Source organism: Myotis lucifugus, unplaced genomic scaffold, assembly GCF_000147115.1.
Source record: "Myotis lucifugus unplaced genomic scaffold, Myoluc2.0 scaffold_103, whole genome shotgun sequence".
NCBI lineage: Eukaryota > Metazoa > Chordata > Mammalia > Chiroptera > Vespertilionidae > Myotis > Myotis lucifugus.
The window spans coordinates 3,054,363-3,069,514 of record NW_005871151.1 but is presented as its reverse complement, the minus strand read 5'-3'; the positions used below and the strand labels follow the sequence as shown (position 1 = coordinate 3,069,514).

Below are 15,152 nucleotides of genomic sequence, written 5' to 3'. Positions count from 1 at the left end.
TTGGTTGGTGAAGTTCAGTTCCTCTGAGTCACACAGCTGGTAACCATGGGGTGCAGACTGAGCAGCTGTCTGCCTCCAGAGCCTGTGTTCTTCCCTCTTTACTCCTTTAAAGTCTCAGCTGCACACGCCATTCAGCCGTCCCTTGGTGGCTCTTTGTGCGCTCTGCAGCCTTAGAAAGCTTCCTGGTAGGTCCCAATCTTTTATGACTGTTCAGAGGAGGGCTTCCCCACCTGAGAGCTGGAGGTCCCTGGAGGGCAGGAATTATGAATGGGGTTCAGGGAATCCCTGTGGGTTCCACTGATGCTTTGGACCCTGAATAATTCAATCATTCATTTTGCCTATGTTGTGCAGTGATGTTGCTGTGATGAATAAACTACAAATCCATTTAAAAGTGTGACCTGAATCACAGTAGCTTTTTGCCATTATGCACTGTCTTTATCACAAGACACTAATCTTACAGTGTCTAACGTGCAGTGATCTGAAAAACACGGTGTTAAAAAAGGGCTCTTATCCTCAAGAGTGAGGCTCTGCTGTGTGGGTGCAGTGAGCCTCCTGAGCCAGGTTCCAACAGACCAGCTGTGGGGGGTACGGCAGGGGAGGGGGAGGGAGAGGGAGAGGAGGAGGAGGACCTCTCGGGTCCCTTCCTCAGGGTGGCCCAGCATAATGCAGCAAGGCAGTGACCCTGAGGATAGGCGTAGGCCTGACTGTTGGTGTACTTGGGCTATTTCCCTTGGTTCAGGTGCCCCAGACCGATCTGTAGTGCAGCCATTATTTTTCAGGGGGCTCTTAGGGTATTTCCTCACACGTTTAGAATAGATCTTGATAATTATTTCAGAGCGCTTTTTTTTTTATTGCATCAATGATGAGAGAGAATCATTGATCAGCTGCCTCCTGCATGCCCCCAACTGGGGACCAAGCCCATAACCCGGGCATGTGCCCTTAATCAGAACTGAACCTGGGACCCTTCAGTCCTCAGGCTGACACTTTATCCACTGAGCCAAACCATCCAGGGCTCAGAGAGCTTTTTGATTCTGCAGGAAAGGCCGAATAGACTCCCACATGGTCATGTCAGCATCTTTGCTGTAAAGTTGAATGTCCCATGTGCACGTAGGATTGTCTTTTTTATGGAGTGTCTTCACATATGTGACCCTCCGAATAAGCATGTGCAGCATGTTCACAGATGGGAGAAACGAGTCTGTGAGGAGCCCGAGAGCCCAAGGTCCCCCAGCTGGAAGGTGGTGGGGCCGGGCTGAGAGCTGGGCTCCCTGAGGCCTGGTCGACCAGGCCATGGTGTTTTCTCCCAGGAGAGAGCGCCTGGAAGGCACCACACCCTTCTGCATCATGGGGAAGCAGAGGCCTGAACAACACAAAAACATAAATCCCAAAGTAACCTCTTTTTTTCCTATTTGACTTCAGGATATCATATGGGGCTTTTTAAGACAACAGGAGTAGAGATTTCCATCACTAATTATGTTTTGCTCAGGGCGAGCTTTTGTTCCCTGAGCACTTGCTGGGTGGCAAGGGAGATGTGCCCAAGGGAGAAGGAAAATCAACCTGGGAGTTTAAACTTACCACAACAAAGCTACAGAGTGGACATGGTAAGGCAGGGGAAAAAAATGGGAGAAAGAAAGGAGAACAAAAAGGAAAAAAACAGAGGAGGTTGGTTTTTGAAGATGTCAAACGGATCTGTTCTTCCTGCTATTACTCACAATAGTCACTGTGCTTAATGCATTTTAGATACACAGGAAGCTATAACTATGGGAGCTATGGCAACCAGCATCCTCCGCCAATGCAGAGCCAGTACCCGGCCCTCCCTCCCGAGGCAGCCATCTCTGGACCACTCCACTACGCCCCTTACCACAGGAGCTCTGCACAGGTGAGTCGGTGGTCCTGCTTGCTTGTCCAGGCCAGGTCTACTCAGGTAACACAGTGAATAAGCACCTTCTGTGAACTGTGTGTGCAGCAGTGTGTCACAGGAAAGAATGGTCTTTTCCTCAGTGTCACTTCGGCCCTCCAGTGGCTGCCCGCAGTGGGAGTCAACCACATTCATGCTCCACTTTCTCTCACCCATGCATGTGGGTGCGAACAGTTGTCTTTAGTTCCGCCCTCTCTCACCTCTCTGATCCCAGGACCCAAACCCAATTGGTTGCCATGTCTGTTTTTCGGGCAGCCCCGCTCCGATTGGACCTCGCTTTCCCATCAGCATTCTCCTGGTGCAGACCCTCATCGAGTCATGCAGGATTGTTATCTCGGCCTCGTTCTAACTGGTGTCTTGGTCTCCCACGTGTGCTCCTTTCAGTCCCACCCCCACACAGTCTCACCAGGAGAATCCTCCTGAGGTGGACCCTTTATCACATATTCTCAGGCCACACCTTTCTCACTGTCTAACAAACCAAATTGACCTGCTGCGACCTGTGGCAATGGAAACTGGTTGCACCCGTAACATCAGTGTTGAGCACTCTACTTGTCTTAGACACTGTCCTGTGCGCTGGCCCCAGACACAGCTCGTTGCCAATTCCACTCACTTCCACATTCTGTGTGTCTGCGCTCCCACGGTCGTTGCCTCAACTCAGGTCTTCATCTAAGTGAGATGATGGCAAAAGCTTTCCCATTGGTCTCCATGTCGCTAAACTTGTCCCATCTCTGTTCTGTCCCCTACATTGCAGCTAAAGGAATCTTGGGGGAAAAAACCCAGTCGGTCATAATACTCTCTTTTGCGTGTCATCACTTTCAGAGTCAAGTTCAATGCCTTAGCATGTCTCTCAGATTCATTACCATCTGGCCTCTGCCTGCCTTTCTGGCCTACAAACGGCACCACCCCCATCCTTGCTCCAGGCAGGCCAGCCCGTGTGCAGTCCCCATGCCTGCGCTGAGGTGGCTTCCTCTGGCTGAGTCTCTGCCCCAGCCTCTCCACTTGTTGTTCCTGACAAGCATCTCATGGTCTTTGTGGCACTTCCTGACACTCCCCCCTTCCTTCCTCCAGGACTTTATGAGGCCCCACTCCTCTGTACTCGCATGCACCCTGGGCTTTCCTCTGTTGGTAACACTTCCCACACTGTGATCATGGCTGACTTTCCTGACTCCCACCGGAGACCCCAAAGCTCCTTGAAGGCAAAAATTATGTCTAGCATCCCCGGGTCACAGGGCGCGCTGTCTGTCAGAAGGAACAGCTTGCCTTTACTGAACATGTGCCGAGCCCTTTGCACATCCTCCCGGTAACCCCTGTAGGAAAGAAGGGAGAGTCACTTGCCCGAGGATCTGAACCCAGGCAGTGTGGCCCAGCTGTCCAAGCTCTTATGCATCACCCTCTTGCCTCTCAAATGTCGGCATTCTCTGAGCGATTATGGAACAGATGAGCAACAGGAGGAGGGGTCAGCGTAAACAACAGTGTGGTGTGCCAAGGACGCTCACTGGTTCTGCAGGTGTGGGGGCTGTGGTAGGTTTGGGGGCCTGGGAGTGGCAAGGTGAGAGCTGTGCTTAAGAAAGAGCTTTTGCAGCACTCACAGCATGAACCAGAAGGGGAGGGGGGCTGGTGGAGGCAGGGAGCTCTGCTCCCAAGCGCTTGCAGGGGTGGAGAAGAGAGATGGCAGGACTTGAGCCAGGGTGGAGGCCGCAATTGCATCAGCTGTCAGGACAGCTTTTGCCGTCATCCGGGGGAGGGCACGAGGAGACTGTATCCACAAACTCGGCCGGGGCACACAGGTGTCTGTTTTGATTTCCATTCGAGGTACCAAGGGGAGCCCTGGTATAATCCCCAGACAAACCAACAAGTGGATTCCACTAAATCACCACCTGGGCCCTCATCACAGGTCTCTAGCTGCGTCACACAGACACGCCAGCTCCTCAGGGGCTGCTGCTCTCGGGAGCAAGGTCTGTGCTCCTCTCTGTGACAGACCTGCTGCTACAGGCTGGGTCACCCCGGACACAGCATCAGCAGCTGATTCACTCATTCACTCATTCATTCATTCATTCCTCAAATGACTGTCAGGTGCCTACTATGTAGCAAGCACTGCTCTAGCCTTGAGAATACAGTGGCGAACGGACAGAAACGTGCCTGCTTTGGGAGAACAGACGCTTCAGCAGGAGACACTGGTCTAAGCCACAGTGGCAAGATCAGGCTAACATTCCAAGCCACAGCTCCCGGCATTATCTTCCCTCTTACTTTACCCCCTCATCCCTCGTCCCTCCTTATTGAAATTTCTGCAGCTGGTTTTCTGGGTTGATATTTTTACAGCCATTGCTATAAAAAACACGCACACACACACACACACACACACACACAAAGAAACAACACAGGGTCTTTTAAAGGCCCATGTGGTCCCTGGTGATCAAAGATAGGCCTGCAGCATCCGCTCTAGAAGCCACACATTCCCCGACTGGAGCACTGCCTTTACTAGTGGGCCCAAGCGAAGGGCCCAGGACTACATGAAAGCCCAGGGTGGAGCCCTTTGGACCCAGACTAGATATCCTGTGAGAGGTGACAGGTCCTTGGCCAGCCTCTTCACCACTGTGCCCTGTGGCCTTTAGACAAAGTCTGTGACAACCTCTGACCCCACCGCACAGCACACGGTGCACTCTATGGGTTAGGCCTCAGTCTCCATTTAGGAAGCCGGGTGGGGAGAAGTTCATTTATCACATCTCCGGCAGGCTGCTTCTGTAGAAGGTACTCTGTAAAGACAACCCTTTGTTTTGTTTTTCATTAACATTTATGCAGCAAGCACTGTTTTAGGCACTTTCAAATACACTTAATTATCCTAGCAGCCTTTTCTCCAGTTTTTAAAGATGAGGAAACAGCTTCAGAAGGTAGTTTGCCTCAGGTCAGGCATCCAGGAAGTGACAAAGCAGACCCCAATGCAAGTTCTCCAACTCTCAGGCCCCCAGAGCCAAACACTGTGTGTCTTGGAGGGTGGGAGGTAAATTCGTGGCTACTGCAACTATTCTCAGTAAGTTTCGAGTTTCCAAAGAGAAAAATCACACACCCAAGATACCTTATTTCTTTCCTTTGCTGCTACTTTGGATTAAGGTTGAGCATATGGGGGAAACCCAGTGCAGGGCTAATTAGTTTTATGTTTTTTAAAATATGTTTTTATTGATTTTAGAGAGGAAAACAGAGAGAGAGAAAAAAAAATCAATGTGAGAGAGAAACATTGATTGGCTGTCTCCCATATGTACCCTGACCAGGGATAGAACCCACAACCTGAGTACGTGCCCTGACTGGGAATCGAACCTGTGACCTTTTGGTACATGGGACAACACTCAACCAATGAGCCACCCAGCCAGGGCCAGGGCTAATTAGTTTTAGCTTCCCAGAGCAGAGGTCCAACTGGTCCAACCCTGAGTACTGAAAATCACACTTCAGTATATCAGACTCACTGGGGAAAAGATCTGAGTTGAAGAAAAATTGCAATGAGGGAATATGCTTACAGAATGCCATTGGTCGTCAGCTCAAGAGTAACTGGAAATGACTCCTGCCAGGTTTGCCTTAAAGAGCCAGTACAGTACACCTGTGACGTGTAGTAATTGTATACATCCCATCATTCATATGCGCAAAGCAATCTGTAGTAATTTGTTTTTTGAAATAGAGTATGTGTGTGCCCTTGCTCATACTGCTGCTTTGCACAACGCATGCTTGCTTTCTGGGTAATAGGAATACTTGAATTCTCATAATTTCTGAAGGAGTGAGTCCAGAGGAATGAGGCCTCACAGTGTAAGGTTTAAATTATTTCAGAAAAACACCCTGTTGCAAGGATGCTGTCCTTGTTCACATCAGAATAAGTGAACAAGGGATCTTGTCACTGTGCCTTCCTAGGTCCCTATTCTCATGCCCGGCCCAAAAGAGAGAACAAACCAGACTCAATACACGGCTACAAAATATTTCTGAGCCTCACTCCACTCACCTTCATGGAACCTCTACCCTCTCTGCAGCCATGAATGTAGACTGGGAATGTAAACTTGAGCTCAAAAGCCATGTGACCAACCAGAAGCGGTGTGACTAGAAATACACTTAGTGTGGCCTGGAGAGCCGTCCGTTACTTCCCATCTGGATGGCCAAGGCCCAGCCCTGCCCACCAGTCACAGCTCTCACAGAACCTTCATCCCAACACAGGTCAGCCCAGGGCCCGTGGGTGCTCAGTCTCAGAGGCCCACTGACTGCCACAGAGTTTGCTTAGGGTGCTCTGCTTTGGGATAGCATCCTGGGCCAAAGGGAGTACAAAGGAGGCAGCCAACGTGGCGTAAGATCCTGACTGCAGAGCCAGGCTTCCTGGGTTCCCACCCCAGCTCTGCCTCCAATGAGCTCTGTGCTCCGGTGCCTCATGTGCAAGCTAGAGATCATTGGAGTACCTATTTCATAGGGCTGTTGTGAGGGTTGAGTGAGTTAATAAAGGTAGAACAGGGTCTGGTTCAGAGTTAGCACTATTTGTGTATATTATTATGCTCCTTGGCTACTTTTTTGTAATTACAGAATTAGCACCTGCCTCTCTCACCGCACTGGCTCTGTGAAGGCAGGGCCAGGTCCATCTTTTCTGACCATGGTGTTCCCAGACCCCAGCACGGGCTAGCCCCTTAGTGGGAGCTCAGTATGAATGAGCGAATGATCAGATCCTTACTCTGGTACTAAGTTGCTGCGTGACCTCAAGCCGGTCATTTCCCCTCTCTTGACCTCACTTCCCTCATCTGATAATGAGGGGAGTAGGACCAGATGGTCAGTGCCTGAGGCTCTCCCTGTCATTAATGGACCATGATGTTATGATTCGAGGAAGAATATTAATAATAGTTAACGCGTTTTGCACACTCACTACATGGGTGTTCTAAGTGTTTCACACGAATTAACTCAGTTAATCCTGGCCCTAAAAGCTCAGCAGATACGACTGTCTGGCAGAGATTTGGGGGGAGCTGTGCCCTCTTCCAGAGGAGGCTGAGAGGAAGCCAGGGCGGGCCCCTGGCAGTGCCTCGTGCGGTGAGAGCTGCCTTTCATAGGAAAACAGTTTGTGCTCCTGACTGGGCCACCTTTCACCCCTGGCTCGAGTAACAGCCCATTTGGTAAGGGTCAGGGATAAAGGGCTCATTCTTCCCTCTCCATGTGCAGGAAAGTCAGCCCTTGGTGTGGGGAGTCGTTTCTCAAAATAGAACGTCCTAATATGGTTCCAAAGAGGCCCAGAGGCAGGCACAGCTGAGGCAGACGTAGGCCTCGGCCATGGGACTGAACCTTTGACTGCTTATGTACACAAGCACTCACACACACGTGCCCACAGCCACACCTCACACACCTCTCACAAGGGAGGAACTGGGGCCTTAGCTCCATTTTAACATCAAGGACAGTAGCCTGTGATCTGAGCCAGAAAATAGTAACTTCCTGTTATGGGCCCTCAACAAAAAGCGCCTTTATTCCGGGCCGAGCTCTCAGGACCCAGGGTTTGTGCCCAGCCTGCTGGAGGACCCGGCATGAAACCGGATGTGAAGTGTGAAAGGTGAGGCGGGTGCCACGGGCCGACTGCATAGAAGCCTCATTGGTGGTGCTGGTGACCAGGCGGCGGCAGCGGGTGCAGCCTCTCCCCGTCAATGGGCTCTTCACCACGGGAAAGCGAGTCACTGACTCATTTGCAATTAGCTGACCTAACGGGACAGAATTTTCCAAGCCGGATTCTGTGGTAACAGGATTTTATTGTCACATTGGAGATATTTTGAGCCAGCCTCATTTCCAGGCAATTATTCTTTTGAGTCTGTGACACAACCCCTGGGCACAGCTGCATCGAGGGTCCTTGATCGGGCACAAAAGCCACACTCTCTCGGGTTCCGTGGGAAGGAGACTCCAAGTCCGCACACAAGCCGAGGCAGCAAAGACGGTCAGAACCAGCAAGCGGAGGCCTGGTCAGAACTGCCGGACCCTGTGGTCTGCAGGGGAGAGGTCAAGGTCAATGGGCTGCTTGTCCACGAGGGAGTGCTCTTCCTCTCGGTGCCATTCAGCTGTGGGCCAGGCGGACAGATGTGGGGGGAAGCGGGGCCCCAGGCCTAGTTTGTACACCAGCTCTGCCACTGGCTGGCGATGTGACTGTGGGCAGGGTGCTTCACCTCGGGCACTGCTTTTCTCATCTGTACGACACTGAGATGGATTATGGGATCCCTAAGGTTCTATCTAGTGGTGACATCCCACCAAATAATAAATTACTCAGCAGATAGTTAGCACCTGCTAGGTGCCAGGCATGGTTCTAGATGTGGGGAATATGGTGGCGGACATGAGAAGGCCCTACGGGGAGCTTATGGGTGACTCTAAGCCAGTAGAAAAAGGCAGCTGCTGAGAATGACAACATTCCGATCAGAGCGGCGGAGGGTGGAGCATTTAGCTTCTTGAGCTAGGATGTCCAGAAAAGCCGCTCTGAGGAGGTGACATTTGAGCTGAGATCTGAAGAATGATCACAAGGCAGACACACAGGAGCCTGGGGGCAGGGAGGGGTGGTGAAGCACATTGTGGGCGGAGGAGACGGTAGAAGAAAATTCTCTGGAATGGGCACGAGCCAGGCATGCCACAGGGAGGAGCCAAGGAGGGCATCGTGGAGACAGACTATCACGAGGAACAAGCAACCTTTTTGAAAAACACAAAAGACTGTTTTGTAATATTTCTTAATATGAGCTGTTTAACACCTGAGATCCTGTTTTATTGAGCAGGGCCCAGTCTTACTATGGCCTCTCTGGGCTTTAAAGTGGGTCCTGGGCTGGAATCCCACTGCCACACAGACAGCACATGTGGCTCCCGCACGGGGACCGGGGTGCACTTCAGCATTATGAAAGCCTTGGTATGCTGTCAGTAGTCACCTTGGCAACAGCCCTGGTGCCGTCTCCTGTGAGTTCCCAGACACCACTATACCCTTCTTCCTCTCTCCTACCTGCTCTTTTGACTGTGGAGTGGCTGCACTTTGCTCTGTAGGGCACGCTGTCCTGGGTACTACAGACCCTCTCTACTAGGATCCCTCCTCCTTCACGATGAATTGCTGGCCCTCTTCGCATGCCTGGGGCCTATCAGCCTCCCCCTGCCCCCCTGGAGCTCCCACTCAAAGAGGCAGAGCGGTCCCTTTGGCCCCTGAGACTACCAGCAGCAGCCATTGTTGTCATGCCCCCTTCTCCCGGCTGTCCAGGCTTCAGCCTGTCTGTCTCCCTCACAGGAGGCAGCCTCCCACCTAATCCCTCGGGGCTCCACTCTCCAACTGTCAGGGAAGACAGATGGGGAGCAGAAGAATTCACACACTCTCTCCCCTACTTGCAGTCCTTGCCATCCTTGTTGACTGGCTCCTGTCCCTCTTGGGGTGGGCCTTAGCACAGCAAGGAAATCTTTGTGGTGACTGGCCCACAAACCAGGCGCCTCCCCTCTGATTGTACCGAAGGGCTTATTTGCATAGCTGTCTTGGGAACTGGAAAAAAGGTAAAGAAGAAGCACTTCAGAGACATCTCTTATTTCTAATTCTTCCTAGAACTGCTTCCCCTCTTCTTACAGCTACGAGCACCTGTTTTTCTGACCTGCACAAGAGCACACCTCCCCTCCCTCTCAGTTGGCTCATCTTGGCTCCTTCCACATTCACACACACCGAGCCCAATTATTGCCACTTCCTGCTTGAGTCTCTTCCAGGATTCCAGTGACTGGAGACCAAAAAGATGTTCTTCAAATGATAGGCACTAATAATAACCTTTGAAGCTGTTAGCTTGCTTGCTTCCTCTTCAAAAGCCTGCTTTTAGGCTGCAGTTCATAATTGAATTCAACTGTAAAGTGCTATTTTTAATAATGTCATTGTATTTCACTTGGCAGTACTGTTCTCTTGGGTTGATTGAGTGGGACCTATCACATCTCCATAACTAGTGATAAAGCTCACAGCCATGCATCCACATCTACTTGGACATTGCTATTACTCATGTTTCTCTCTCTCTCTCCCTCTCTCTCTCTCCCTCTCTCTCTCTCTCTCTCTCTCTCTCTCTCCTTCCCCCACCCCCACCCCCTTGTATCACTCCTATATTCCCAGTAAGGCTATTCCTTCTTTGGGGTTTGGCTTCCTAAGACATTCCAGATTGAGCACAAAGTCTATATTACTGGTTGAGTGAACACCAGTCCAATACTGGCTAAGAAATCTTTTGCATTTCCCCTGTTGGAGACCTAGACCACAGTTTGATCTTTCATAAGTTCACTGATTCCATCCATCCCATCGACTTGCACTAATAGCATCTTAAGAAATTTAACAAACTGTGAACATGACTAATATTGTGTATATGTAACTTCAAGCTAATTTTAACTTTGTGGAATTTCTTTCCCCTCAACAAGTACCCTTTTAATAGCCCCACTTCCCGGATGGAGCCTTGTTTGATGAGCACTACTCCCAGACTGCATCCTACTGCAGTCACCCCCCGATGGCCAGAGGTGCCCACAGCCAACACGTGCTACACAAGCCCGCCTGTGCATTCCACGAGGTATGGAAACTCTAGTGACATGTACACACCCCTGACCACCCGCAGGAATTCTGAGTATGAGCACATGCAACACTTTCCTGGCTTTGCTTACATCAATGGAGAGGCCTCCACAGGATGGGCTAAATGACTGCTCTCATAGGAATCCATATTTAATATTAATAAGTATTAATAATAATAATAATAAACCCATCCACTCCCCCCCCCAGAAGACTTTATCTCTATACATTATAACTTGTAAACCATTCCTAGGCATCCATTTTCCTAATGAACGTGAGGCTGGGATTCAGTATGGGATGAATAAACTTTAGTTCAGAAACAGGAACCACTAAAAGTCAGTGAGATTTGGGTTCCTGTAGCCAAGCCAGACTTGACTTTCTTAGAGCACTATCTCAGGCCCCTCTGTGCCTTTTCCCTTTGTTCCAGGACTTTGCTTTGTGTTGCCAACCACTCCCCATAAGTTACTTATTTCCCTGTTGACAAAAGCTCTTTAGTCTTGAAGGATGGATACTGGAGACAGAATCTGGTTTGTGTTCTTGGATGGGCACATAATTTACTAAGAGCACTCACCTTGTTATCTGTCTGACATCTTACTGTACAGTGAACAGCCCTCAGATATGTTCAATGCATTCCTTCTGCCTGGTGGTGCTCCCAGGAGCATCAGGGCTAAATGCAGGTACCTGGCAACTCGTGCCTGTCACAGGACCTGCATTAGAACGTAAGCACTGTCTAGAGGAAAGGAAGAGGTCTGTTCTGCATGCCTTAAGTTGACTGACGTTCGTAGGGGACCAATTCTTCTATGTACAAATATTTGTCCTAAGTTTGCACAATGGCTAGTGTCAGCGAAAGGCAGGGAGGGGCTTCTAAAGTTCTGTGCGATGTGGATGAGGAGCATTGAGTATCACATTCTGCTGTATTAACGTGAAACTGGATGGACCAAACATTAACTTACTGAGCACCAAGTGTGCAAGTGACTTCCACGGTTCCTTCATAAGACGAAATAATTTCCGACACTTTGATAGAAAAAAAAAATATTTCAAAGCTGTGCCTTTGAGCTTATACTATACTGTGTATGTGTGGAAATAAAAATGTATTGTACTTTTGGAAAATTTTTTCGTAGGCATTCTTCTGTCAGATTTGTAGCAATTTGTGCAGTTTGTTAGAGCTTAACATAGGTTTTCTTTCTGTATTATAAAAAGCACCAAGCAATTATGGTGGACCTATTACCCTATGGGTAAGAAATAAATAGAAATATGACATCGGATGTTTTAGCAATTGTTCTGTAAATAAAATCTTTGATCACACCCACTTTGTGTGATAATCATGTCTACAGCTAAAATGGAAATAGTTTTATCTGTACAGTTGTGCAAGATATGAATGGTTTCACACTCAAATAAAATGTATTGAAATGACCTGCTTTCATTTTGCATTTGCTATGACTGTGTGTGTGTGTGTGTGTGCGCGCGCACATATATAAATAAATACCATTCTGAATACTAGAGTGAAAGTAGGCAAAACAAAACTAAGTGGTCCCGAATGGTCGTGCTTATCCAGTTCATCATCATCTCATCATAAAACAATCATTAAAATTTGGATAGGCCTGGTATGCAGTCGTTCGGCAACAATTTAGTGCCTGCAGCCTGATTGAGGTTTGTAGGGGACCAATTCTACATACAAGGACTTAAGTTTGCATGATGACTGACGTCAGCAAAGGGCAGGGGCCTTTCAGCCCTTAAAGGGAATATTGTTCTTCAACATCAGCATCATTAAGACTTGGTCCCCTGGCACTTAGTTCATTGTGCGTTAATGATCTCTGGGTGTAAAGATACGTCAAGTGCAGTGCTTTAGATGCAATAAACTCTGGAACAGATATAACATCACTGAGTACTCAGTAAGCATCAACAAATTCTCCCCCAGCACTGCATTTGGGTTCTAGGGCCGAGGACTGAGGATAGGCAGGCAAAATGATGACATGTTTTGCCCAAACTTTAAGTCTACGGCGTATGAGAGAGTCAGAGCCAAAGATTTCCAGAAATGGCAGCAGTGATGTGTTAACTAAAAGGCATGAGGATTTGACAACTCAATTTGCATTTTGAAAGATTTATTTTTAAAGCCAAGCTTTTACTTGCTATTACATAACGTATTTGTACCTGGAAATGATTTTAAGATTAAAATTATATATTTTACATAGCATCCCCTTTAGAAACTTAGCTCTGTTGATCTGCCAAGAGGAAAGTAGGTGCTAGATTTCACTCCCTGAAGGTAATTGGATCTTTGGCCACAATCCATTAGTTGGCTTTATATGAGGAAAGGAAGGAGGAAGAACGAAATTTCAGATTCAGTCACTGTACGAAACAAACCTAAGGATACCCAGACCTTCGCGCTCTTACAGCCCAAAGCTAGTGCTCCAGAAATCAAGGGGTGGAGTAGGTTTGACTTTTGACTTGCTAATCATAAAAAACTAAAGCAATTGCCAAATTCTTAGCCAGGTAGCAGCAGCACATAATAAACGACACCCATATAGTACAAGTCGCAGCCACAAGCTCGTTAAATGCATGGAAGTGTAGGCAAAAAACAGTCACAATCCCAGAGAACAAAGTGGTCACTCCAAGAACCTGGCAAGGGAGACGATGTGTGCCTCCTCCTCACAGCGCAGCCAAGCGCTGGGAGCCCTGGGCGTTCTCCCCAGACCACAGGCTACCCGTCTCTTGGGAGGTGAGCCTACTGCCTATGTTCCCAATTGTTCTCAACCTTCCATTTCAGAACTGACAAGGATCTGATTAGGAAAAGACAACAGCTGCTGTGAGCTCATGACTCAAAATGCACCTTCTCTCCCTCTCTGATGGTTCTTACCCCGTCACCAGAATGGGAATGGGCAAGGTTGGTGGCTGGGAGTGGGGCCAGCCACTTGTCAGAGGAAGAACAGAGGAGTCTTGGCAGTAGAGAGACACTCCCCTCTTTAGGACTTTCTGAAAAGGACTCTGCCAGCTTGACACTGGCTGGAGTCGTGAACAGCAGCCAGGATGGCTCACCCACGTTGCCGGCCTGTGGCGTCCGAGGCATCCAGCCTGCTGTGTCCTTTGTCAGGCCCCTGATATACCCCAGGTCTGGAAAGAAAGGGAATCTGGCCCCTCTGAGCCTGCAGCCCAGTCACAGACCAATCAAAACGGTGCCAGTGAGTAAGCCCAACCTCCGTGGGGAGCGGGACTGACATCGTGGAAGGAACTGAAAGGAAGCCTTGGCTTCACCACCGTGTGACCTTGGAGGGGTCACCTCCCCACTCTGGACCTCAAGCAAGCATGTTGTATGACTATGACATCCCAATTACAGTCTGTGCGCTGATGGGCCCGGGCCGGCAGATCTGGGTGAGGAGGGTGGACAGCTTAAGGAAAACAAAGAACGGACTGGCAGCTGGGCAGTGGCTCAGGAAGCCAGCCACAGGAGCGGAGGCGACGGCTCCACCAGCTGGTGCTCAAAAACAGCCTGGGGTTCATGCCCATCAGCTCGGCCCCTTTACCTGCACCACCAACACAGAGCAACTCTCTACCCCTTCCGCAGGCCCAGCCCCACCCGCCCCTGCACAGATCTGGCTAGTAGTCTTCTGCCATTTTCCCATTTTCCCAGGTTCGTCCTTAATATTTGTTTTAAAGTGACATCAATCAAAATGACCCAAGTGAATCTGGACAAGAGCACAAACAGGCTATTTTTCCCAACGTCTTGCATCTCTTAAAGGCAGAATCACAAAATTAAAAAAAAAAAAACCTGGAAGGAAATAGTATAAACACTCCTGTTATTATGTGGGGAAGGGTTACTGTAGGTCTCCTGAAGCATAGAGCTCACACCTATTCAAGAGCCCACAGAGTGCAAATCGCCGCTGGGGGGTTTAAAGGAAAAGGGGATTTGCTTAGTGCCTGTACAGTGAGGTAGAACTGCGATTCATTCCCAGTTCCACCAAAGATGTGGAGGAGGTGCACTCCAGCTCCAGGTAGGATTGGACTTAAGTGGTTCTCAACCCTGGCTGTCCGTTAGATTCACCCAGTCAACTTTGATGTGCAAGGTCCCACCCACAGTAAATAATTGACCTGGAAGTGACCCCAGGGCATCAGTAGCTTTTTAAAGCTCCCAGGAAGATTCTTACCTGCAGCCAAAGTTGAGAAACACGACTTACACCTTGAAGTATTAAAATCCAGAGATGGCTATTCCCTGACCGTGCACCCAGTTTTCTTACAGGGTTCCAGTCTGCAGAGTAGAGAAGAGTGGCAATCCCCAGTAACCTACCCCAGCGATTCCCTACTGGTGTGCTGCAAGTTTTTAAAACGCAATACCTGTTTAGCCAGGGGCACTGACTTCTTTTCCCTTTGATTGTAAAAAAAAATGACAATAGCCGTCCAGTACAAATGAATCAAAATTCTACCTATATTTTTTGTCAGATTGGCAAAAAAATATTTTATTTTGGTGTTCCCCAGGATTTTAGTAATTGTGTGCCATGAGATGAAAAAGGTTGAAAATCGGGGCCCGCACAGTTGACAGTTCCCTGCAGCTGACAAGCCTTCCCTCGACTGCACTGTTCTGTGGGCCCTTCAGGCCAGCCCACCTCCCTACCACTTTCTAACCTGGCCCTTCTCTGCTTCAGTTCCTTGGCAGCCTCCCAAACTACGCCAGCTTGGACACGGCCCTGGTGGTTTCCTCTTCTTCCGAGGAGGTCA

At 49.2% G+C, this 15,152-nt stretch overlaps 1 protein-coding gene across 3 annotated transcripts in view; it reads left to right on the top strand.

Moving 5' to 3' along the window:
• Positions 1 to 11,855, top strand: part of RFX4 (regulatory factor X4) — a 129,712-nt gene extending 117,857 nt beyond the window's left edge. For 2 of the 3 annotated variants that reach the window (XM_006092732.2, XM_023757206.1), the window contains exons 17-18: positions 1,738 to 1,876; positions 10,304 to 11,555. In XM_006092732.2, coding sequence (XP_006092794.1) covers positions 1,738 to 1,876; positions 10,304 to 10,576 — 412 coding nt within the window. In that variant the 3' untranslated portion in view covers positions 10,577 to 11,555. Of the gene's footprint in view, positions 1 to 1,737; positions 1,877 to 10,303 lie in introns of all 3 variants that reach the window. The other variant, XM_023757207.1, reaches the window with a different exon arrangement.
• Positions 11,856 to 15,152: the final 3,297 nt, after the last annotated feature.